The sequence below is a fragment of the Malaclemys terrapin genome, chromosome 10 (genome assembly GCF_027887155.1).
Source record: "Malaclemys terrapin pileata isolate rMalTer1 chromosome 10, rMalTer1.hap1, whole genome shotgun sequence".
NCBI lineage: Eukaryota > Metazoa > Chordata > Testudines > Emydidae > Malaclemys > Malaclemys terrapin.
Window position 1 is genome coordinate 881,340 of NC_071514.1, and position 22,841 is coordinate 904,180.

The window sequence follows — 22,841 nt, forward strand, 5'->3', positions numbered from 1 at the left end:
GGATCCTTCCGCAGCTCGGCCTGGAACCCAGCGGCTGGGGAAGGGGTGGGGATCTGCTCCCTCTCGCTGGCTGGGTCCGAGGCCGCAGCCCTGCCAAGTCCTGTCCCCAGTGGCTCCTTTCTCACTGGGGTAGGAACCTGCACCCCCGGCAGGGCACCGCCCCTGGTGTCAGGGCAGAGCCCTTCACTGGCTCTGGCTACGGCAGGAGCGTAGCTAGGGGGGTTCAGGGGAAGCAGCCACTTCCCCTCAGCACATTTTTCAAAAGTGGCGCCTGCCGGGCCGGCGCTGGGGTCCTGCACGCAAGGGGCGGGGGGGTGGGCAGCACGGCTGGACTCCGGAGGAGCCATTGGGGGGCGGGGGCAGGCGTGGCTAGAGGATTGAAGGAGCCGGCTCCTCGGCCATCGCGCCCCACGCTCAGCGCGGCCCCAACATCGCCGCGGCTGCCTCCTGCGATGGCTCAGGGCTCGATGGCCGAGCGCTCCACAGCTGGCGGGCAGATCCCCTCTCCCCGGCAGCCCCGCCCCTTGCTAATGCGGGGCTGCCCAGGTCGAGGGACGCAGGAAGTTGCCAGGGAGAGGGGATCTGCCCGCCAGCTGGTCACACACTCTGGAACTGCTCCCCACAAAGCCAGTCAGGACTTTGGGGAGCCTCCTCTCCCTTGGAGCAGACTGTTTTCAGGGCAAGAAGCTCACACGGCTTCACCTCCTTGGTCTCTCCTGGGAGCATTCAGCATATGCCCCTCCGAACAGACAGCCGGTGGGGGTGGACAAACAGACAGCAGAGGGGGGGAGCGGACAGACAGACAGCAGAGGGTGGGGGGGGGAGGACAGACAGCCGGAGAGGTGGGGAAGTGGACAGACAGCTGGGAGGGGGTGGAGCAGACAGACAGCAGAGGGCGGGGGGGGCGGAGTGGACAGACAGTGGGGGGGGGCGGACAGACAGACAGCAGAGGGCGGGGGGGACAGACAGCCGGAGGGGGGGGAGTGGACGGACAGACAGTGGGGAGGGGGGGAACAGACAGACAGCAGAGGGCGGGGGGGGGAGCGGACAGACAGACAGCAGAGGGCGGGGGGGGGGGACAGACAGCCGGAGTGAGGGGGAAGTGGACAGACAGACAGCGGGGAGGGGGTGGAGCAGACAGACAGTAGAGGGGGGGGCGGACAGACAGACAGCAGAGGGCGGGGGGGGGACAGACAGCCGGAGGGGGGGGGAGTGGACGGACAGACAGCAGAGGGCGGGGAGGGGGGGGAGCAGACAGACAGCAGAGGGCGGGGGGGGGACAGACAGCCGGAGGGGGGGGAGTGGACAGACAGACAGCGGGGAGGGGGGGAGCAGACAGACAGCAGAGGGCGGGGGGGGGGAGCGGACAGACAGACAGCAGAGGGCGGGGGGGGGACAGACAGCCGGAGGGGGGGGGGGAGTGGACGGACAGACGGGGGGGGGCGGACAGACAGACAGCAGAGGGCGGGGGGGGGACAGACAGCCGGAGGGGGGGGAGTGGACGGACAGACAGCGGGGAGGGGGGGAGCAGACAGACAGCAGAGGGGGGGGGGGGCGGACCGGACAGACAGCCGGGGGAGGGGACCGCGGCGGGGAGGGGCCTGGGCGCATCCCGGCTCGCAGCCTCCCGCCCGGCCCCAGCAGCCGGCGCAGCCCGGGGCGCGGAGGCGGCAGCTGCCGGAGAGGCCGCGGCCGGCCCAGGAGCGGGGGCGCCCGGGGATCGGAGCCCGGCCCGGCCCGGCGGAGGATGTGAGCGGACCGGGACCGGGCCTGCCGGCACCGCAGCCGCAGCCGGAGGTAAGGGGGAGCCGGGCTCGGGCTCGGGCTGCGCCTCGCACCTGGCGCCGCGGGCAGCGCTGCCGGCCGGGGGCGGAGGGGCCCCGGGGGCTCTGGGCGGCCCGGGGCCGGGGCCGGGGCCGGGGCCGGTGCTGGACAGCGCCCGATCGGCCCCGCCCGGTCCCTGCAGCAGCAGCGCGGGGCGCCGCGCCCGGCCAGCCTGGAGAAATGTCCATCCCGCCGCCGGGCCCAGGCTGGGAACCAGGGGACTCCCCGAGCGCCCCCGTCCTGCTCCCGGACCCTGCGCTCCGCGCTCAGCAGGCCCGGGCAGGGTCTCCTCTCTGGTATCAGCCCCGCCGCTCCAGCCCGTCTTCACAGGGGAGTTTCTCCGGCCCCTCTAGTGCTGCTGGCGCCGTGGGGCGCCCGGATCTGGGGGAGGCAGCTCCAGGGAGCTGTGGGCACGAGGGCACCATGTTCTCCGTCCCACTCCTCAGCACCCAGACAGCTCTGCTCTTCTGACTGAGTAGGGGTTCGCCCGGCTGGGTGCTCACACCCAGGTCCCCGCCCCGGACTCGTACCCTTCCTTTCAGAGCAGCACATCAGCCAGGCTGGGTCAGCCAAGGGTCCATCCAGCCCAGCGTCCTGGCCGCTGACGCTGGCCGGTGCCAGGGTCCTGAGCGGGAATGAACAGAGCCGGGCCTTCCGAATCGTCGGGCGTAGGCACTGCACGTTACTTGGTGCGACCCTCGTTTGCCCTCACGGTGCCCGTTCCCCTGGCTTGTCTAGGTCTCCTGTCGTTCCTCACAACCCCCTGCTCCTAACAAACCCCAGTAACTTTGTATCATCTCTAAATGCTCAGCCCCGTGCAGGGCTGTAATAAACGTGTTAGCCCACGGGCCTAGCGCAGAACCACGCGGCCCCCACTGGCAGTCCGTGCCCAGGAAGGAAATGACCATAGAATCATAGAATCATAGAATATCAGGGTTGGAAGGGACCTCAAGAGGTCATCTAGTCCAACCCCCTGCTCAAAGCAGGACCAATTCCCAACTAAATCATCCCAGCCAGGGCTTTGTCAACCCGGGCCTTAAAAACCTCCAAGGAAGGAGACTCCACCACCTCCCCAGGTAATGCATTACAGTGTTTCACCACCCTCCTAGTGAAATAGTTTTTCCTAATATCCAACCTAAACCTCCCCCACTGCAACTTGAGACCATTGCTCCTTGTTCTGTCATCTGCTACCACTGAGAACAGTCTAGATCCATCCTCTTTGGAACCCCCCTTCAGGTAGTTGAAGGCTGCTATCAAATCCCCCCTCATTTTTCTCTTCTGGAGACTAAACAATCCCAGTTCCCTCAGCCTCTCCTCATAAGTCATGTGCTCCAAACCCCTAATCATTTTTGTTGCCCTCCGTTGGACTCTTTCCAATTTTTCCACATCCTTCTTGTAGTGTGGGGCCCAAAACTGGACACAATACTCCAGATGAGGCCTCACCAATGTCGAATAAAGGGGAACAATCACGTTCCTCGATCTGCTGGCAATGCCCCTACTTATACAGCCCAAAATACCGTTAGCCTTCTTGGCAACAAGAGCACACTGTTGACTCATATCCAGCTTCTTGTCCACTGTGACCCCTAGGTCCTTTTCTGCAGAACTGCTACCTAGCCATTCGGTCCCTAGTCTGTAGCAGTGCATGGGATTCTTCCGTCCTAAGTGCAGGACTCTGCACTTGTCCTTGTTGAACCTCATCAGGTTTTTTTTGGCCCAATCCTCTAATTTGTCTAGGTCCCTCTGTATCCGATCCCTACCCTCTAGTGTATCTACCACGCCTCCTAGTTTAGTGTCATCTGCAAACTTGCTGAGAGTGCAGTCCACACCATCCTCCAGATCATTAATAAAGATATTAAACAAAACCGGCCCCAGGACCGACCCTTGGGGCACTCCGCTTGAAACTGGCTGCCAACTAGACATGGAGCCATTGATCACTACCTGTTGAGCCCGACGATCTAGCCAACTTTCTATCCACCTTACAGTCCATTCATCCAGCCCATACTTCTTTAACTTGGCGGCAAGAATACTGTGGGAGACCGTATCAAAAGGTTTGCTAAAGTCAAGGAATAACACATCCACTGCTTTCCCCTCATCCACAGAGCCAGTTATCTCATCATAGAAGGCAATTAGGTTAGTCAGGCACGACTTCCCCTTCGTGAATACATGCTGACTGTTCCTGATCACTTTCCTCTCCTCTAAATGTTTCAGAATTGATTCCTTGAGGACCTGCTCCATGATTTTTCCAGGGACTGAGGTGAGGCTGACTGGCCTGTAGTTCCCCGGATCCTCCTCCTTCCCTTTTTTAAAGATGGGCACTACATTAGCCTTTTTCCAGTCATCTGGGACCTCCCCCGATCGCCATGAGTTTTCAAAGATAATGGCTAATGGCTCTGCAATCTCACCCGCCAACTCCTTTAGCACCCTCGGATGCAGCGCACCCGGCCCCATGGACTTGTGCACGTCCAGTTTTTCTAAATAGTCCCGAACCACTTCTTTCTCCACAGAGGGTTGGTCACCTTCTCCCCATACTGTACTGCCCAGTGCAGCAATCTGGGAGCTGACCTTGTTCGTGAAGACAGAGGCAAAAAAATCATTGAGTACATTAGCTTTTTCCACATGCTCGGTCACTAGGTTGCCTCCCTCATTCAGTAAGGGGCCCACACTTTCCTTGATTTTCTTCTTGTTGCTACCATACCCGAAGAAACCCTTCTTGTTACTCTTAACATCTCTTGCTAGCTGCAACTCCAAGTGTGATTTGGCCTTCCTGGTTTCACTCCTGCACGCCTGAGCAATATTTTTATACTCCTCCCTGGTCATTTGTCCAATCTTCCACTTCTTGTAAGCTTCTTTTTTGCGTTTAAGATCAGCAAGGATTTCACTGTTTAGCCAAGCTGGTCGCCTGCCATATTTACTATTCTTTCTACACATTGGGATTGTTTGTTCCTGCAACCTCAATAAGGATTCTTTAAAATACAGCCAGCTCTCCTGGACCCCTTTGCCCTTCATGTTATTCTCTCAGGGGATCCTGCCCATCTGTTCCCTGAGGGAGTCAAAGTCTTGACTGAACCTGGAGCAGAACCATTTCATAGGTTCTGCTCCAGGACAGCTTAGCTCAAAGGCCTCGCAAAGCCAAATAAGTGATGTCGGCTGGTCCTTCTTATCCACTTCCTGACACGACCTCAGAGCCCACTGCTACCATGTCCTCTGCAGGAGCCAGGCTGGGACCCGCTCCCATCACACTCTCCCCGGCTTTGCTAGGCTGCTTTTAGCCAGCCTGTCCCATCCCTGGGCCCTCAGAGAGATGCCTGAGCACCTGCTTCCCGGCCTTCCCTCCCATGCAGCCAGGCAGCCGGTGCTACCACCCGCTTGCCTGCGTGCTGACCCAGGCCACCCATCTGAGCCCCAGCCCTGGCTTCCAGGGCAGACTGAGCCCTCTCGCCCTTGCCAGGGCCCTGGCCACATCTCCCACTCTCACCCTGTGCTCTGCCTGTTCCACGCTCCCGCCTGCTCCCACTCCGGGCTTCCTGCCTCTGCCCGGTGCCGAGCCGAGCCCTGGCCCTCCAGATGCCCAGAGAGCCTGCGTCTGGCTGGACTCCCCCTCCCGGGCTGGCTGCTCAGCCCTGGCAACAGCCCCTCGAGGCGGGAGCAGCTTGTGCGTCCCTGGGCGCTGGGCAGAGTGGTGACTAGTTGGCATCGGGAGGGCAGGGACGGTGCCAGGCTCCCCGGGCTGTGGTGTGTGGCTGGGAAGAGAGCACAATGGGGCTGGCTGCTGCCAGGGCACGAGTCGCTCTGCTCGGAGAGCTGGTGAGCCCCGTCCCAGCGGAGCTGGGTTTCCTCTCTGGGGGGCTGTGCAATTTCCAGAATGTGTCCGCTGGGCCCCTGTGTGCAGTGGGACTGGGGGCGGGGAGCCCTTGGAGCCTCCCGGTGGATTGGGGGTTTCAGGCACACCAGCCAGGCTGGGCAGGGCCTGGCCACCCCACCCCCAGGTGCCCTCAGCATCTCCTGCTGCTGGCCCAATGCCTTGGGGGGCTGGGAGCCATTTCGTCCGTCTGGCTGGATTCTGCTTTGTTCCAGCTGCTGCCCTGTGGCTGAGTGGGGGCCTCCTGGGTGATTCTCGTGCCAGGCTGGACGCCAGCTCCTGGCTCAGATGGCAGGGCAGGTGCATTGGTCACTCCCTCTTTCCAGCCCAGGAGACCGGCCCAAGTGCTCGCGCTGGCCCCAGGGGCTGATTGCAAGGCCAGAAGGGAGCACCCGGACTGGCTCGTCTGCCCTCCTGTAGAGCCCTCGTCAGCGATCCCTGACCCAGCCCAGCTGGCCGGCTGAGCACCACCACTCCAGCTGAATTGCCCTAGGGGTTACCCCCCCCCCCGTGCCCCTCCATGAAATCTGTGCCTTCATCCTAGGGGGAATGTGAATTTGGTTAGAGTGGGCCTGGTAAGAGGAGGGGGTGTGGTGGTGCAGGGTGGAGGAAGGGCATGGTGGTGGAGCCTAGGGGGAGGGGAAGGGCATTGTGATGTAATGGGGGAGGGTGTGTGTGGTGGTGCAGTGTGGGGGAGAGGCCGGGGTGTGGGGGAGGGGCCGAGGTGTGATGGTGCAGTGTGGGGGAGGAGCCGGGGTGTGGTGGTGCAGTGTGGGGGAAGAAGACCCAGTGGTGGTGGAGCTGGGGGGGGGGTGATGAGAGGAGGGGGAGGGGGTGTGTGGCAGTGCATTGTGGAGGAGGGGCTTGGGTGTGGTGGTGCAGTATGGTGGGAGGGGCCGGGTTGTAGTGGTGCACTGTGGGGGAGGGGCCAGGGTGTGGTGGTGCAGTGGGGGGGGCTGGGGTGTGGTGGTGCAATGTGGAGGGAGGGTGGGTGTGGTGGTGCAGTGGGGGGGAGGGGCCAGGGCATGCGGGTGCAGTGTGAGGGTGGGCGGGGGTGCAGTGTGGGGGAGGGGCCAAGGTGTGGTGGTGCAGTGGGGGGTGGGGGGTGGTGGTGTAGTGGGAGGGAAGGGCCAGGGTGTGGTAGTGCAATGGGGGGGCAGGGTGTGGTGTTGCAGTGTGGGGGAGGGGCCGGGTTGTGGTGGTGCACTGTGGGGGAGGGGCCAGGGTGTGGTGGTGCAGTGGGGGGGGCTGGGGTGTGGTGGTGCAATGTGGAGGGAGGGTGGGTGTGGTGGTGCAGTGGGGGGGAGGGGCCAGGGCATGCGGGTGCAGTGTGAGGGTGGGCGGGGGTGCAGTGTGGGGGAGGGGCCGGGGTGTGGTGGTGCAGTGGGGTGTGGGGTGTGGTGGTGTAGTGGGAGGGAGGGGCCGGGGTGTGGTAGTGCAGTGGGGGGGCAGGGTGTGGTGTTGCAGTGTGGGGGAGGGGCCGGGTTGTGGTGGTGCAGTGGGGGGGAGGGGCCAGGGTGTGGTGGAGCAGTGTGTGGGGGCAGGGTGTGGTGGTGCAGTGGGGGGGGGTGCAGTGGGGGGAAGGAGAGCTGGTGGTGGTGGAGCTAGGGGGAGGAGGCGGTAGTGCAGTGAGAGGAGCAGGAGGGGGTGTGTGGCTGTGCAGTGGGGGAGGGGATCCAGTGCCCTTCGTGGCTGGGGAGCAGGTTCCTGTGCGGGCAGGGCCGTGTGCCCGGCTGGGGGTGTGCAGGGCTGGGTGTAATTAACGCTCTGCTCCCTGCCCGGCTCCTGGCACCATCCCAGGCTTCACAGACTAAAAATACCGTCGGCCCGGCTCCAGCGCAGGGGGGATTAGGGTAACCAGGCCACAGCTGTGCTCTGCCCGGCGTGGGGCAGGGGCTCCGGCACCCCCCTGATGCAGCCTGATTGCACGCAGCCTGGGCTCCAGGGCAGGCAGGGCAGCATCGCCCGGCGGGCCAGGCTCCCGGCTGGGCCCCACAGGGCTCCCCCAGGCCCCTCTGCTGAGTCAGTGAGCAGCGCTGGCGCCGCGCTTCGCTGTGGGCCGGGCAGCACAGGGCACCGCTCACCCAGCCCACGCTGCAGAGCCTGGGGGGCTGGGTGTGGGGCGGCCCGGCCAGGTCTGCAGAGCCTGGGGGGCTGGGTGTGGGGCAGCCCAGCCAGGGCTGGGGGCTGGGGCTGGGTGTGGGGCGGCCCAGCCAGGGCTGCGGAGCCTGGGGGGCGGCGAGGTGCTAGGGCTGGGTGGCCCAGCCAGGGTGCAGGAGGCAGCCGCTCAGTAGCCCGTGGTTGGGCTGGGCGCGCTGGCCGGCTGTGTCCGAGCGCCGTGCCTGGTGCGTGAGGGCGAGGCCCTGGGAGCCCTTCGCTGGCAGAGGGCACCAGGGTGGGGTGGACACTCACCCCACCCCCCATTGCAGGAGGGCAGCTGCACCCAGGGGTCCTGCAAGGCAAGATGAAGCCCGGCTGCTCCTTCCTTCGACTCCTTCATCTTCCTCCCTGTGCTCAGACTCTGCCGTGGGCCCCCTGCCCCTGTGGGGCCTCGGCACCCTCCAGCCCTGCTGAGGGGCTGGCCCAGGTGGGGAGTGGGGCCCCGTCGGGGGGAGGACTGGCCCATGTGGGGGGCAAGAGGCCTGTCGGGGGGCTGGCGCAAGTGGGGGTTGGGAGTCCGTCTGGGGGGCTGGCCACAGTGGGGGGCAAAGGGCCTGGCATGGGGCCCTGACCTAGCTCTCTGGCTGACTCGGCGGCAGGTGGGTCCTCGCAGCCCCGGGATGAAGCTGAAGAAGCAGGTGACGGTGTGCGGAGCTGCCATCTTCTGCGTCGCCGTTTTCTCCCTCTACCTGATGCTGGACCGAGTGCAGCATGACCCTGCCCGGCACCAGAGCGGGGGCAACTTCCCACGGGTAAGTGGCTCTGGCACCCAGGGGCTGGGGAGTTGGGCGGTGGCTCTCTGCCATCACCTCCCTTGGTGCCTGCAGGGAAGTCCTCTCTTGCTCACCCGCTGCGTGTTGGCACCTTGGGGAGGCTGAGTGCTGAGGGGCCCGGGAATCTCAGCTCCCTGGGACCTAGACCCCTTGGGGAAGAAGAAGGCCCAGGGTTGTGCACCACGTGTGGGTCAAGTCTATTCCAGGGTTGCTCGCCCACCACTGACATGCAGCCACCTCTGGGGTGGGATGTGGCAGCAGTTGGACAGCGGAACAGTCTGTGGCAGGGGAGTGCTGATGGCTCCCTGTCTGGGGGGCACTGCAGGTAGGGTGACCAGATGTCCCGATTTTATAGGGACAGTCCTGATATTTGGGTCTTTTTCTTATACGGGCTCCTATTTCCCCCCCACCCCCATCCCAATTTTTCACACTTGCTGTCTGGTCACCCTACCTGCAGGGGGCTTTGGGAGGCTGACGCATTCGCCAGCGCTGGGCTCTGGCTGCCTGCCCAGATTGACTGAACATGCTTTTTGTCTGGGATTGCACCTCTGCACCCAGCGCCCTTAGCGCTAGCCTGGGGGGGTCAGGGCCAGCCCTGACTGCCAGGGGAGAGCGCCCCCTGCTGAGTGCCCCACCCCACTCCCTGCGCGCAGCGCCCCCTGGTGCCACCCTGGGACCAGCCCTGACTGCCAGGGGAGAGCGCCCCCTGCTGAGTGCCCCACCCCACTCCCTGCAGCACAGCGCCCCCTAGCGCCGCCCTGGGACCAGCCCTGACTGCCCCGGGAGAGCGCCCCCCGCTGAGTGCCCCACCCCACTCCCTGCGCGCAGCACTCCCCAGCGCTGCCCTGGGACCAGCCCTGACTGCCAGGGGAGAGCGCCCCCTGCTGAGTGCCCCACCCCACTCCCTGCGCGCAGCGCCCCCTGGTGCCACCCTGGGACCAGCCCTGACTGCCAGGGGAGAGCGCCCCCTGCTGAGTGCCCCACCCCACTCCCTGCAGCACAGCGCCCCCTAGCGCCGCCCTGGGACCAGCCCTGACTGCCCCGGGAGAGCGCCCCCCGCTGAGTGCCCCACCCCACTCCCTGCGCGCAGCACTCCCCAGCGCTGCCCTGGGACCAGCCCTGACTGCCAGGGGAGAGCGCCCCCTGCTGAGTGCCCCACCCCACTCCCTGCAGCACAGCGCCCCCTAGCGCCGCCCTGGGACCAGCCCTGACTGCCCCGGGGTGAGCGCCCCCTGCTGAGTGCCCCACCCCACTCCCTACAGCCCAGCACCCCCTAGCGCCGCCCTGGGACCAGCCCTGACTGCCCGGGGTGAGCGCCCCCTGCTGAGTGCCCCACCCCACTCCCTGCAGCACAGCGCCCCCTAGCGCCGCCCTGGGACCAGCCCTGACTGCCCCGGGGTGAGCGCCCCCTGCTGAGTGCCCCAGCCTGCTCCCTGCAGCACAGTGCCCCCTAGTGCCGCCCTGGGGCAATGGGGTCTTTGTTGATTGTGAGAGGAGAGCGCTCCCTACTGAGTCCTGACTCTGCTCCCTGCATGGCAGGCCCCCAGTGCTGACTGGGATGGGGAGCCCCCCCGCCGAGCCCCTGGCCCGCTCCCTGCAGAGTGCACTGCCAGGCCATCAGTCCAGCAGCTGTTACGCTGGTGGCCCCCCAGGCAGCCCTGCTGTGCCCTCGTGCTCACCACTCTCTGCTGGAAAATGGGGGGTCACTGAACCCAAACATTCTGCGGGAAAAGAGCGACTTGGGCGAATGTCCAGGGACCCCGTTAGTTCTGGGTTGCAGCTGCGTGAATCTGCGTCCCCTGGAACTGCTGCAGTGCCTCGTGGGCGATGAATGGGCAGCTTCCCTCGGCATTTCGGGGGCAGGGGGGTGCTGCTCTCAGCCCGTGTCTGTGACCTGCAGGGTGGGCCAGGGAGCGCTAGGCTGGGGGCCTCCTCGCCCCCCGGGGGCTGCTCTCAGCCCGTGTCTGTGACCTGCAGAGCCAGATCTCGGCGTTGCAGAACCGCATCGAGCAACTGGAGCAGCTGCTGGAGGAGAACCACGAGATCATCAGCCACATCAAGGAGTCGGTGCTGGAGCTGACGGCCCACGCGGATGGGCAGCCGGTGTTGCTGCCCTACCACACACCCAATGGCTCCTGGGTGCTGCCCCCCGAGAGCCGGCCCAGCTTCTTCTCCATCTCCCCACAGGACTGCCAGTTTGCACTGGGGAGCGGGGGCCAGAAGCCAGACCTGCAGGTGAGCGAGGGCCAGGGGCCTAGGTGGGAGGGGGAGCTGCCTGCGGGGGGCCGAGGGGCTGGGAGGTCGGAGGGGGAGCTGCCTGCGGGGGGCCGAGGGGCTGGGAGGTCGGAGGGGGAGCTGCCTGAGGGTGGGCCTAGGGGCTGGGGGGTCAGATGGGGAGCCGCCTGCGGGGGGCCGAGGGGCTGGGAGGTCAGAGGGGGAGCCGCCTGCGGGGGGCCGAGGGGCTGGGAGGTCGGAGGGGGAGCCGCCTGCAGGGGGGCCGAGGGGCTGGGGGGGGTCAGAGGGGGAGCCGCCTGAGGGGGGTGAAGGGCAGGGAAATTAGAGGGGGGTGAAGGGCAGGGGGGTCAGAGGGGACTGAGGCTGAGGCTGGTGTCCAGGGGGCCCGGTGCCGGGGTCTGGGGCTGAGGCTGGTGTCCAGGGGGCCCGGTGCCGGGGACTGGGGCTGAGGCTGGTGGCCCGGTGGGACTGACGGCCCCAGGCTGGCAGCTCCCACTGAGCATGGTCCCTGGGCTGGCAGATGCTGGCCGTGGCCTCGGTGCTGCCCTTTGATAACCAGGACGGTGGCGTTTGGAAGCAGGGCTTTGACATCACCTACGAGCCCCACGAGTGGGACACAGAGCCCCTGCAGGTGTTCGTGGTGCCACACTCCCATAATGACCCAGGTGAGTGGGGCCCATGGAGCAGGCGGGGGCCTTGGAGCCTGGCCCTGGGCTTAATGCCCTAGGCTGAGCTGTGGTGATCCCCTGGCGAAGGGTCCCAGGCACGGCCACCAGGCCCCAGGGAGGGAGGATCCCAGACACGGCCCTTTGGCTTCTCAGCAGTGTCCCTCTAATTTTTCCAACCCATGTGCAGAATGAATTTTGTTTTGTTCACCTATATGGAGGTGTTGTGTGACACATCACCTCCATATTGGTGCACATAACTAAATTCAAATGCTGGGGGTGGGGCTGAGAGGTTCAGAGTGTGGGAGGGAGCTCAGGGCTGGGGCAGGTGGTTGGGGTGTGGGGGGGGTGAGAGCTCTGGATGGGGGTGGGGATGATGGGTTTGGGGTGCAGGAGGGGACTCAGGGCTGGGGATGCGGGCTCTGGGGTGGGGCCTGGGATGATGGGTTTGGGGTGCAGGAGGGGACTCAGGGCTGGGGCAGAGGGTTGGGGTGCGGGCTCTGGATGGGGTTGGGGATGAGGAGTTTGGGGTGCAGGGTTCCCCGGGGCTGCAGTGGGGAGAGAGGACTCCCCTCAGCTCCCGCAGCAGCACCTGGGCTGGGGTGGGGGACATCTCTCCCCCAGCCACGGCAGGTCTGGGCCAGGCCAGGCTGGGTCCGGGACAGGAGCTTCTCTACGCCACTGTGACGTTCCCCTGGTGTTATCCGGACTGGTGATCTGCTCGGTCACTCCAATCCGCCTCTCTGGGAGCCAGCCTCACCCTGCTCTGCTGTGAGAACCCCACTCCTGGGCTGGTCACACACAGCCTCTGGCGTGTAAGCTGCTCCCAGCATGTGAGTGAGCACTTCTGGCCAGCCGCTGCTTGGATTGTGCAATCGAATGACACTAGCCAATATCTCCGGTCCTAGACACAACCCTAGGAACCTCCGTCTTGCAGTGTCCAGTTATGCCCACCGGACGCTGCAAGCTTATATGAGTTCATCAATTTAACAAAGAAATTGGTAGGTACCAGGCTTGTTATCCCAAGGGGAGTCTCTGACATGCTTCAAACCAAACGCACGGCTCCAGGCAGAATAAACCAACACATTTATTAACTACAAAGATAGATTTTAAGAGATTACAAGTCAAAGCATAACAAGTCAGATTTGGTCAAATGAAATAAAAGCAAAACGCATTCTAAGCTGATCTTAACACTTTCAGAGCCCTTACAAACTTAGATGCTTCTCACCACAGGCTGGCTGGTTGCCCTTCAGCCAGGCTCTCCCCTTTGATCAGCGCTTCAGTCGCTTGGTGGGGGTGCCTGTAGGTGTAGGTGGAAGAGAGAGCGAGCATGGCAAACGTCTCTCCCTTTTATCATGTCCTTTCTTCCCTCTTGGCTTTGCCCCCCCCCCAAGTCAGGTGAGCATGACCTCATCGTAGTCCCAAACTGACCAAGGGAAGGGGTTGACTCACTTGAGAGGCCAACAGACTCTTTGTTGCTGCCTAGGTCAGTGTCCTTTGTTCCTGTGAGGCTGGGCTGGGTTTGTCCCATCCATGCCCCGATGAGGTGTGAACTGCCCCTCTGCTCCTCAAGAGTTTTGCCTGGGCTTGTTTTAAGCCATGAAGACACATTTCCAGCCTCATAACTATATACAGGAAATTATAACCTATAACATCACTGTAACAACAATGCTCAGTGCACCATGAGCCTTCCGAAGACACCCAATATGACAAACTTTGCATTGGATCCCACACAATCATATTATAAGGATGAACATGGGAGTGCTGGGTGTTCCCCCAAGGTACAGAGCGTCACAGGACCAGGGAGAGGGGTGTCCCTCCCCTAGCCGCGGCAGGTCTGTGCCAGGCTGGGTTGGGCCTGGGGCTGAGGGAGAGGAATCTCTCCCTGCTGCAGCCTTGAGTGCCAGCGTGGCACTTAATAGGCTGCTGCGTGGCCATGCAGCTTAGAGGGAACGTAGCCCCCCAGGCAGGGCTCCGCACTCAGTCCCTGCCCTGTGCTTGTTGCGCAGGCTGGATCAAGACCTTTGAGAAGTACTATGCAGACCAGACGCAGCACATCCTGAACAGTATGGTGCTGAAGCTGCAGGAGGACCCGCGCCACCGCTTCATCTGGTCCGAGATCTCCTTCTTCTCCAAGTGGTGGGACAACATCAGCACCCAGAAACGTGCGGCGGTGCGCAGGTATGGGGGGCAACAGCCTGCGCTCCGTGGGCAGGGACAGTGCCCGCTCTCCCCAGCCTGGGCACCCAATGGAGATACGGGAGTGCTGGCCGTGGGGCGGGGGCACTGGGCGTGGGATGGGGCACTGGCTGTTGGGTGAGCCTGCAGGAGGTGCCGTGGGTTGGGACCACTGGCTGTGGCGTGGGGGTGCTGGCCGTGGGGGGGGGCGCTGGCCAGGGGTGGGAGCGCAGGGTGGGGGCACTGGCTGTGGGGTGGGGTGTTGGTCGTGGTGGGTGGGGCGCTGGCCGGGGGGTGGGAGCGCTGGCCATGGGGGGTGGGGGCGCTGGCTGTGGGGTGGGGGTGTTGGCCATGGGCCGTCTCTCTGCCCCTGACTCTCTGGTGCCCCCGGAAGGCTGGTTGGCAGTGGGCAGTTGGAGATGGTGACGGGCGGCTGGGTGATGCCCGACGAGGCCAATTCCCACTACTTCGCCATGATCGACCAGCTGATCGAGGGGCACCAGTGGCTGGAGAAGAACATCGGTGAGTGACGGGCGCTGGGGGGGACGGCAGTGCAGACCCGCCCTGCCCTTATCTGCTCACGGCTGGGACCGTGGCCAGGGGGCTGTGGGGCTGGGTGTGCTGCCCACGCCTGGCGCTGCGCCCTTACAGAGGGGGTGCCAGACCCGCGCCACCCAGCCTTGCTCGGTGCCTTCGGGGCGCAAGCTACCCTAATGAGTCTGTGTGGCGACTCCCTTCAGGTGTGACCCCGCGGTCCGGCTGGGCCGTCGACCCCTTTGGGCACAGCGCCACCATGCCCTACCTGCTGAGACGCGCCAACCTGACCAGCATGCTGATCCAGAGGGTGCACTACGCCATCAAGAAGCACTTCGCTGCCACCCACAGCCTGGAGTTCATGTGGAGACAGACCTGGGGTGAGGACCTGGACCAGAGGTGGGGTGAGGGGTGCCTGGGGCTGGGGGTGGAGTGACGGCTGCTGCCCTCTTTTCTGGCGGCGCAGTGATCCCTGCCCACATGCGGCCGCCTGACCGAGGAGCAGCCCCCTCCCGCCTGTCCCTGTTCCCGAGGGACTCTGGGGGCCTCTGGCGCTAAGCTGAGCCTGCCCTTCCAGGCCCCCGCTGCTCCCGTCCCGTGTGCGGCTGGGTCCCAGCGTCCTTCGGGTGCGGCTGCCCTGTCCTGCCCCGGCCCGGGGCTGCTGGAGCTGGAGTGCAGGCAAGCTGGGCTCCCCTTCCCTGGGCCGTGGCCCCGCTGCCGCTGTTCCTGCCTCTGGTGGCACTTGAAGCAGGGCTCCCCCTCCTGGCTCTTGGCTGGGCTGGGGGGTCTCTTTCCCCCCCCCAAACTCCCATGGGTGGGATCTGGGGGGCACGGCACGCTGGCTGCCCGCCTGTTCTGCCCTGACTCTCGCTAGCCAGCGCCTTACTGGCCAGCGGGCAGCCCTGTGCCCCAGCAGCTGCTGGTCTGCCACAGTCTCTCCTCCCCTCCCCCTTGGCTGCTTCCCGTCCCGCTAACCTGGGGCCAGGCCCACCCCCGCCGTGGGCGCTGCCTTCCCTAGGAGTGCCCTGGTGCTGCCCGGCTGGCACGGCGGCTGCCTGCTCAGCTGTGACAGCCAAGCACAGGCAGACAGCGCCCGGGGTGGGCACACCGACTCAGCTGTCTGCTTCTCTGCAGACCCAGACTCCAGCACTGATATCTTCTGCCACATGATGCCCTTCTACAGCTACGACGTGCCCCACACCTGCGGCCCTGACCCCAAGATCTGCTGCCAGTTTGACTTCAAGCGCCTGCCTGGCGGCAGGATCAACTGTCCGTGGAAGGTGCCGCCCAGAGCCATCACCGAGGCCAATGTGGCCGAACGGTGAGTGAGCTGCGTCCCGCCACTCGGCCCCAGAGGCTGAGCCTTCCTGGCTGGCTCCGGGGCGCGCTGCCTGCGCCCGCTGGCCCTGCCCCCTGAGGCCTCTCGCCTTGTTCTGCCGCAGGGCACACCTCTTGCTGGACCAGTACCGCAAGAAGTCCAAGCTGTTCCTCAGCAAGGTGCTGCTGGTGCCTCTGGGAGACGACTTCCGCTACGACAAGCCCCAGGAGTGGGACGCCCAGTTCCTCAACTACCAGCGCCTCTTCGACTTCCTCAACGCCCACCCCAGCCTGCACGTGCAGGTACTGCACCAGACTCCCAAAGGGGCTGCAGCTGGGACGTGCTGGGGGGGCCAGGAGAGCCCCACCCACTCCCTGGGGGATGTCAGGGGCATGAGGGGGGGAGCCCCACCCACTCCCTGGGGGATGTCGGGGGAATGAGGGGAGAGCCCCGCCATCTGGGGGATGCCCCGCCATCTGGGGGATTCCGGGGGTGTGCAGGTGGAGCCCCACCCCCTGGAGGATACCAGGCGGTGCAGGGAGTTATATTAGTCTTGATGGAATATATGGGCCTGTCACGGAGTCCCCGGGCGATGCTCTGGAACTGCTCCCCACAAAGCCAGTCAGGACTTTGGGGAGCCTCCTCTCCCTGGGAGCAGACCGTCTTCAGGGCAAGAAGCTCACACGGCTTCACCTTCCTGGGTCTGACCTTGGAGCATTCAGCATATGCCCCTCCGTGCGCTTCCCACAGCGAGTCCGCCCAGACGGGGTCCTGGGGAAGCCAGAGGGTCCTGCACCCCCACTTCGCAGTCAGACATGACTCTCAGCCAGCCAGTAAAACAGAGGTTTATTAGATGACAGGAACACGGTCTAAAACAGAGCTTGTAGGTACAAAGAACAGGACCCCTCAGCCGGGTCCATTCTGGGGCCCAGCGAGCTAGACACCCCCGTCTGCCCTCAGTTCCTGTCCCCAGCCAGCTCCAAACTGAAACCCCCTCCAGCCCCTTCTTTCTGGCCTTTGTGTCTTTCTCGGGCCAGGAGGTCACATGATCTCTTTGTTCACCTTTAGCTATTCCCTTGCAGGGGGGAAGGGCCCCAGCCATTTGTTGCCAGGATACAGAGTGTCAGCCATTTATGCACACTGGTGACTAAGAAATGCATAGGGGAAACTGAGGTACCCACACAGTAGTCAGAGGAAACAAGAACAGTTCCACTTCGTCACAGGGCCCAAAGAGTCACAGGTGCTAACACGACCCTGTCACGGTCCCATGAAACAGGGTTAAAGGAGGCCTGGAGTTTGGCCTAGAGAGCTCTCTGCCCGCTCAGTGCCAGGCACGCACCCCACTGAATGGCCTGGCCCATTCTACCAAAGGTGCAGGAAGAAGGAAAACCCGTCAAAGCATTTGCGATGGGAAGTGTTCCCTGGAGCAGCGTCCGTAGTGCCCAGTGCTGGCGCTGCGTGGCTTCAGAATCACAGAATATCAGGGTTGGAAGAGACCTCAGGAGGTCATCTAGTCCAACCCCATGCTCAAAGCAGGACCAACCCCAACTAAATCATCCTAGCCAGGGCTTTGTCAAGCTGGGCCTTAAAAAACTCTAAGGAAGGAGATTCCACCACCTCCCTAGATAACCCATTCCAGTGCTTCACCACCCTCCTAGTGAAAAAGTTTTTCCTAATATCCAACCTAAACCTCCCACACTGCAACTTGAGACCATTACTCCTTGTTCTGTCATCTGGTACCACTGAGAACAGTCTAGATCCATCTTCTTTGGAACCCCCTTTCAGGTAGTTGAAAGCAGCTATCAAATCCCCCCTCATTCTTCTCTTCTGCAGACTAAACAATCCCAGTTCCCTCAGCCTCTCCTCATAAGTCATGTGCTCCAGCCCCCTAATCATTTTTGTTGCCCTCCACTGGACTCTTTCCAATTTTTCCACATCCTTCTAGTAGTGTGGAGCCCAAAACTGGACCCAGTACTCCAGATGAGGACTCACCAATGTCGACTAGAGGGGAATGATCATGTCCCTCGGTCTGCTGGCAATGCCCCTACTTATACAGCCCAAAATGCCGTTAATCTTCTTGGTAACAAGGACACACTGTTGATTCATATCCTGCTTCTCGTCCACTGCAATCTCTACGTCCTTTTCTGCAGAACTGCTGCCTAGCCACTCGGTCCCTAGTCTGTAGGAGTGCATGGGATTCTTCCGTCCAACGTCTGTCCTTGTTGAACCTCATCAGATTTCTTTTGGCCCAATCCTCTATTTTGTCTAGGTCCCTCTGTATCCTATCCCTACCTTCCAGCGTATCTACCACTCCTCCCAGTTTAGTGTCATCTGCAAACTTGCTGAGGGTGCAGTCCACGCCATCCTCCAGATTATTAATGAAGATATTGAACAAAACCATTCCCAGGACCAACCCTTGGGGCACTCCGCTTGAAACTGGCTGCCAACTAGACATGGAACCGTTGATCACTACCCGTTGAGCCCGGGCGATGCTCTGATAGATCTAGTCAGCTTTCTATCCACCTTATAGTCCATTCATCCAGCCCATACTTCTTTAACTTGCTGGCAAGAATACTGTGGGAGACTGTATCAAAAGCTTTGCTAAAGTCAAGGAATAACACATCCACTGCTTTCCCCTCATCCACAGACCCAGTTATCTCCTCATAGAAGGCAATTAGGTTAGTCAGGCATGACTTGCCCTTGGTGAATCCATGCTGACTGTTCCTGATCACTTTCCTCTCCTCTAAGTGCTTCATAATTGATTCCTTGAGGACCTGCTCCATGATTTTTCCAGGGACTGAGGTGAGGCTGACTGGCCTGTAGTTCCCCGGATCCTCCTTCTTCCCTTTTTTAAAGATCGGCACTACATTAGCCTTTTTCCAGTCATCTGGGACCTCCCCCGATCGCCATGAGTTTTCAAAGATAATGGCCAATGGCTCTGCAATCACATCCACCAACTCCTTTAGCACCCTCGGATGCAGCGCATCCGGCCCCATGGACTTGTGCTTGTCCAGCTTTTCTAAATAGTCCCGAACCACTTCTTTCTCCACAGAGGGCTGATCACCTTCTCCCCATACTGTGCTGCCCAGTGCAGCAGTCTGGGAGCTGACCTTGTTCGTGAAGAGAGAGGCAAAAAAAGCATTGAGTACATTAGCTTTTTCCACATCTTCTGTCACTAGGTTGCCTCCCCCATTCCGTAAGGGGCCCACACTTTCCTTGACCTTCTTCAGAAGGCAAGCCCTGTGTCTGACAGCCGCCAGCGCTCTCCAGGCTGTCCGGGGCCCCTCCGGGAGTGGGCCTTGGCTGAGCTGGGCTGGAGCGGTGGCTGTGCTATAGTTTTCCGGGCCCGTTTCCTAGAAGGCCAAACCAGCCACACAGCTGGGGAGAGGAAAGTCCAGCCCAGCCCAGAAACGGAGCCTCTGGCTCCAGCGCCAGCTCACTCATGCAGCCTCCCTGCTGGAGAAACAGGCCCAGCACGCAGCCATGCCGAGACCTGGCAAACGCGTCCCAGCGTTGAGCTGGCAGGCCATGCCTCCGGCTGCTCCCAGGCTCACGGCAGGCCGGCAGGACACACAGCTTGGCCGGCAAAGCCAGACCCGTTTGAGGGGCAGGAAGAGAAGGAATACGGTGGGGAAGGAGAAGGGCACACGGGAGGGGTGACAAAGTCTGCCATGCCAGGCAGTGGTTGGCATGGAACTGGAGCCGGTGGGCGTGGCCTTGTCTTGGCCTGGCCCGGTCAGGACATCTCCCAGGCTCAGGGTGATGGAAGCCAAATGACGGCACAGCACGTCTTGGGGGCCGGACGGTGAAGCTCGCCCTGCCCCTCCTTTCAATCAGTAGTTCCCTCCAGTAGCCAGCCCTCCCTCTTCTCTGGGACCAAGGGGTGGGGGTGCAAGGCCCAGCCTCCCCTCTTGTCCACTGGCGGGGCCTCATTGCCACACCCTGGCTCTGGTTCCCTGCGTCTCACACTGACTGGGCCTGGGCTTCTGGCGGGAGGCCGGTTGGGTTGCACTAGCACAGGCTGGCTGCCGTTCGGCTCCCTCCTCCCCAGCACAGCCTGACTGCAGGTTTACGGGGACCCCGGAGCAGCCTCTAGCCACTTCCCACAGCTAGTCTCACAAGTGAGTCCGTTTGTAGGCGCAGTTTGGGGTTGGTCCTGCTTTGAGCAGCGGGTGGGACTCGATGACCTCCTGAGGTCCCTTCCAACCCTGATCTTCCATGAGTCTATGATTTATTACAACAAGCCCCGCCCACGCCTGTGGGATTCCAGGAGGTATATGCTGAGCCCCGCCCACCCCCTGTGGGATCTGGGGGACCCCCACACACAGTGCAGCTGGCAGAACTCCGGCCTGGCCAGTGTACCTGCTTTCCAGGTGCTTTGTTGGTTTGTTACCGTCCTGGGGCCTTGGCTGGCTGCAGTCATAGGAACGGCCCGGTATCCATCCAGCCCTGTGTCCTGTCTGCTGACAGTGGCCGATGCCAGGTACCTCAGGGGAATGAACAGAACAGGGCAGTTATCGAGTGATCCATCCCCTGTCGCCCATTCCCAGCTCCTGGCCGTCCCGGAGTGGGGGGGTTCCACCCACCCTCTCCTTGGCACAGGGGGCCCACCTGGCTCATGGGCGGCACGGGGCCACGCTCTCCCTGCAGGCGCAGTTCGGGACCCTCTCCGATTACTTTGACGCTCTCTCCAAGAGGACCGGGATTGTCCCTGGGATGAAGCCGCCCGGCTTCCCCGTGCTGAGCGGGGACTTCTTCTCCTACGCGGACCGGGAGGACCACTACTGGACGGGCTACTACACCTCCCGGCCCTTCTACAAAAGCCTGGACCGCGTGCTGGAGGCCCATCTCCGGTGAGGGTGTGGGGCTGGGAATGGGCAGGAGTGGGGGGCTGGGGCTGGGGCAGGGGGCTGGGCTGGAAGGAGCTGAGTGCAGTCAGTGATAGGTTTGGGGATGGGGCAGATGGGGGCAGGAGCTTGGTGGGCTGGGACTCAGGGCACGCAGCCAGAGGGATTTCAGGGGAGGGGAGATTCAGGGCACAAGGCAGATTCAGGGGGCCAGGATTTGGGGGCAGGGCAAGGGGGAATTTGGGCACAGGGCGAGGTGGGATTCGGGGACAGGGCGAGGGGAGATTCAGGGCGCGGGGATATTCGGGGGCAGGACGAGGGGCTTCGGGGGCAGGACGAGGGTGGATGGGGGGGTGGGGCGAGTAGATATTTGGGGGCAGGGCGAGGGGATTCGGGGATTGGGTGAGAGGGAGGCGGGGGCAGGGCGATGGGCTTCGGGTGCAGGGTGAGAGGGATGCAGGGGCAGGGCAAGGGGGGTTGTGGAGGTGGAGTGAGGTGGGATTTGGGCACAGGGTGAGGGGGGGTTCAGGTGCAGGGCGAGGGGGTTCGGGCGCAGGGCGAGGGGATATTCGGGGGCAGGACGAGGGGCTTCGGGGGCAGGACGAGGGTGGATGGGGGGGTGGGGCGGGTAGATATTTGGGGGCAGGGCGAGGGGATTCGGGTGCGGGGTGAGAGGGATGCGGGGGCAGGGCGAAGGGATATTTGGGGGCAGGGCGAGGGGATTCGGGTGCGGGGTGAGAGGGATGCAGGGGCAGGGCAAGGGGGGTTGTGGAGGTGGAGTGAGGGGGGATTTGGGCACAGGGCGAGGGGGTTCGGGCGCAGGGCGAGGGGGTTCGGGCGCAGGGCGAGGGGTGTGCGTGGGGAGGAGCTGTGGCTAATGGGTCTGTGTCTGGCCCAGGGGCGCAGAGATCCTGTACAGCCTGGCGCTGAGTCACGCCCGGCACGCTGGCATGGACAGCAGATACCCGCTCTCGGATTACGCCCTGCTGACCGAGGCCCGGCGTGCCCTGGGGCTCTTCCAGCACCACGACGCCATCACGGGCACCGCCAAAGAGGCCGTCGTGGTGGATTACGGTGTGAGGTACGGCCCTGAGCCTCGGGAATGGCTGGGGGAGCCGGGTGGGTGAACCCTGCCGGGGGATCCCTGTGGGGGAGAGGCCGCGGGGGAGCGGTGACACTGATTCTCTCTCTGCCTTTCCCTCACGGTTCCGGCCCGGCTGCCCAGACTGCTCCACTCCCTGGTGAACCTGAAACGCGTCATCAGCAACGCCGCGCACTACCTAGTGCTGGGCGACAAGGAGGCCTATCGCTACGACCCCGCAGGACCCTTCCTTGGCACGGTGAGCCCGGCCCTGACCTTGGCCTCACTGCCCTGACCCCGGCCCAGCCCCCCTGCCCTGACCCCGGCCTCACTGCCCTGACCCCGGCCCAGCCCCCCTGCCCTGACCCCGGCCCGGCCCCCCTGCCCTGACCCCAGGCTGGCCCCGCTACCCTGGCCCCAGCCCCGCTGCCCTGACCCTGATCCCGGCTCCAGCCCCACTACCCTGACCCTGGCTCAGCCCCACTGTCCTGACCTGGGTCCAGCCCCCCTGCCCTGACCCCAGCTCGGCCCCGCTGCCTGACCCCATTCCGGCCCCCCTGCCCTGACCCCAGCCTGGCCCCGCTACCCTGACCCCGGCCTGGCCCCGGCCCCGCTGCCCTGACCCTGATCCCGGCTCCAGCCCCGCTGCCCTGACCCTGGTCCGGCCCTGGCCCCACTGTCCTGACCCGGGTCCAGCCCCCCTGCCCTGACCCCGGTCCGGCCCCGCTGCCCTGACCCCGGTCCGGCCCCGCTGCCCTGACCCCGGTCCGGCCCCGCTGCCCTGACTTCAGCCCCAGTCACATCCTTGACTCCAATCTCCCTGCTTTGATCCAGACTCCAGCCCTAACCCCAGCCCTCAGCTCTACTGCCCTGCCCCTGCCTGCGTTCGGGGGGCGACCCCCACCATCAGGGCGCTCCCCAGGAGCGGCTCTCTGCTGCCCCTTTGCACGGTGGAGACCTGCCCCACTCCCTATCTCTGCCTTTCTGCCTAGAGCGGTCCTTGGGCTGGCGGGGGCTGGGGGTGCTCTCCTGGGAGCATTACGGTGCTGACTCAGCTCCTCTCTACTAGGACGACATGCGCCTCAACCAGGACTCGCTGCCTGAGAAAACTGTCATCAAGTTGGACACATCGCCCAGGTAGGAGCTGCCCGGCCCCTGCCCAGGGTGTGCACACCCTGCTCTGGGCTGGGACAGGGCCTGGCTGGAGGAACTGCCCAGGGCCTGGACACCCCCGCTCCGGGCTGGGGCAGGGCCTGGCTGGAGGAACTGCCCAGGGCCTGGACACCCCCGCTCCAGGCTGGGGCAGGGCCTAGCTGGAGGAACTGCCCAGGGCCTGGACAGCCCCGCTCCGGGCTGGGGCAGGGCCT

General features: G+C 63.7%; 1 protein-coding gene across 5 annotated transcripts in view; it reads left to right on the forward strand.

Moving 5' to 3' along the window:
- Positions 1 to 1,637: 1,637 nt before the first annotated feature.
- The window catches only part of MAN2A2 (mannosidase alpha class 2A member 2), a 31,508-nt gene continuing 10,304 nt past the window's right edge, over positions 1,638 to 22,841 (forward strand). The window contains exons 1-13 of one of the 5 annotated variants that reach the window (XM_054042695.1): positions 1,638 to 1,797; positions 8,443 to 8,595; positions 10,594 to 10,851; positions 11,372 to 11,516; positions 13,526 to 13,697; positions 14,089 to 14,216; positions 14,435 to 14,608; positions 15,363 to 15,549; positions 15,671 to 15,848; positions 20,197 to 20,399; positions 21,292 to 21,474; positions 21,619 to 21,733; positions 22,544 to 22,611. In XM_054042695.1, the coding sequence (XP_053898670.1) occupies positions 8,464 to 8,595; positions 10,594 to 10,851; positions 11,372 to 11,516; positions 13,526 to 13,697; positions 14,089 to 14,216; positions 14,435 to 14,608; positions 15,363 to 15,549; positions 15,671 to 15,848; positions 20,197 to 20,399; positions 21,292 to 21,474; positions 21,619 to 21,733; positions 22,544 to 22,611 (1,943 nt within the window). In that variant the 5' untranslated portion in view covers positions 1,638 to 1,797; positions 8,443 to 8,463. Of the gene's footprint in view, positions 1,798 to 7,594; positions 7,706 to 8,442; positions 8,596 to 10,593; positions 10,852 to 11,371; positions 11,517 to 12,093; positions 12,350 to 13,525; positions 13,698 to 14,088; positions 14,217 to 14,434; positions 14,609 to 15,362; positions 15,550 to 15,670; positions 15,849 to 20,196; positions 20,400 to 21,291; positions 21,475 to 21,618; positions 21,734 to 22,543; positions 22,612 to 22,841 lie in introns of those variants that run through there. The other 4 variants (XM_054042690.1, XM_054042692.1, XM_054042691.1 and 1 more) reach the window with 4 other exon arrangements.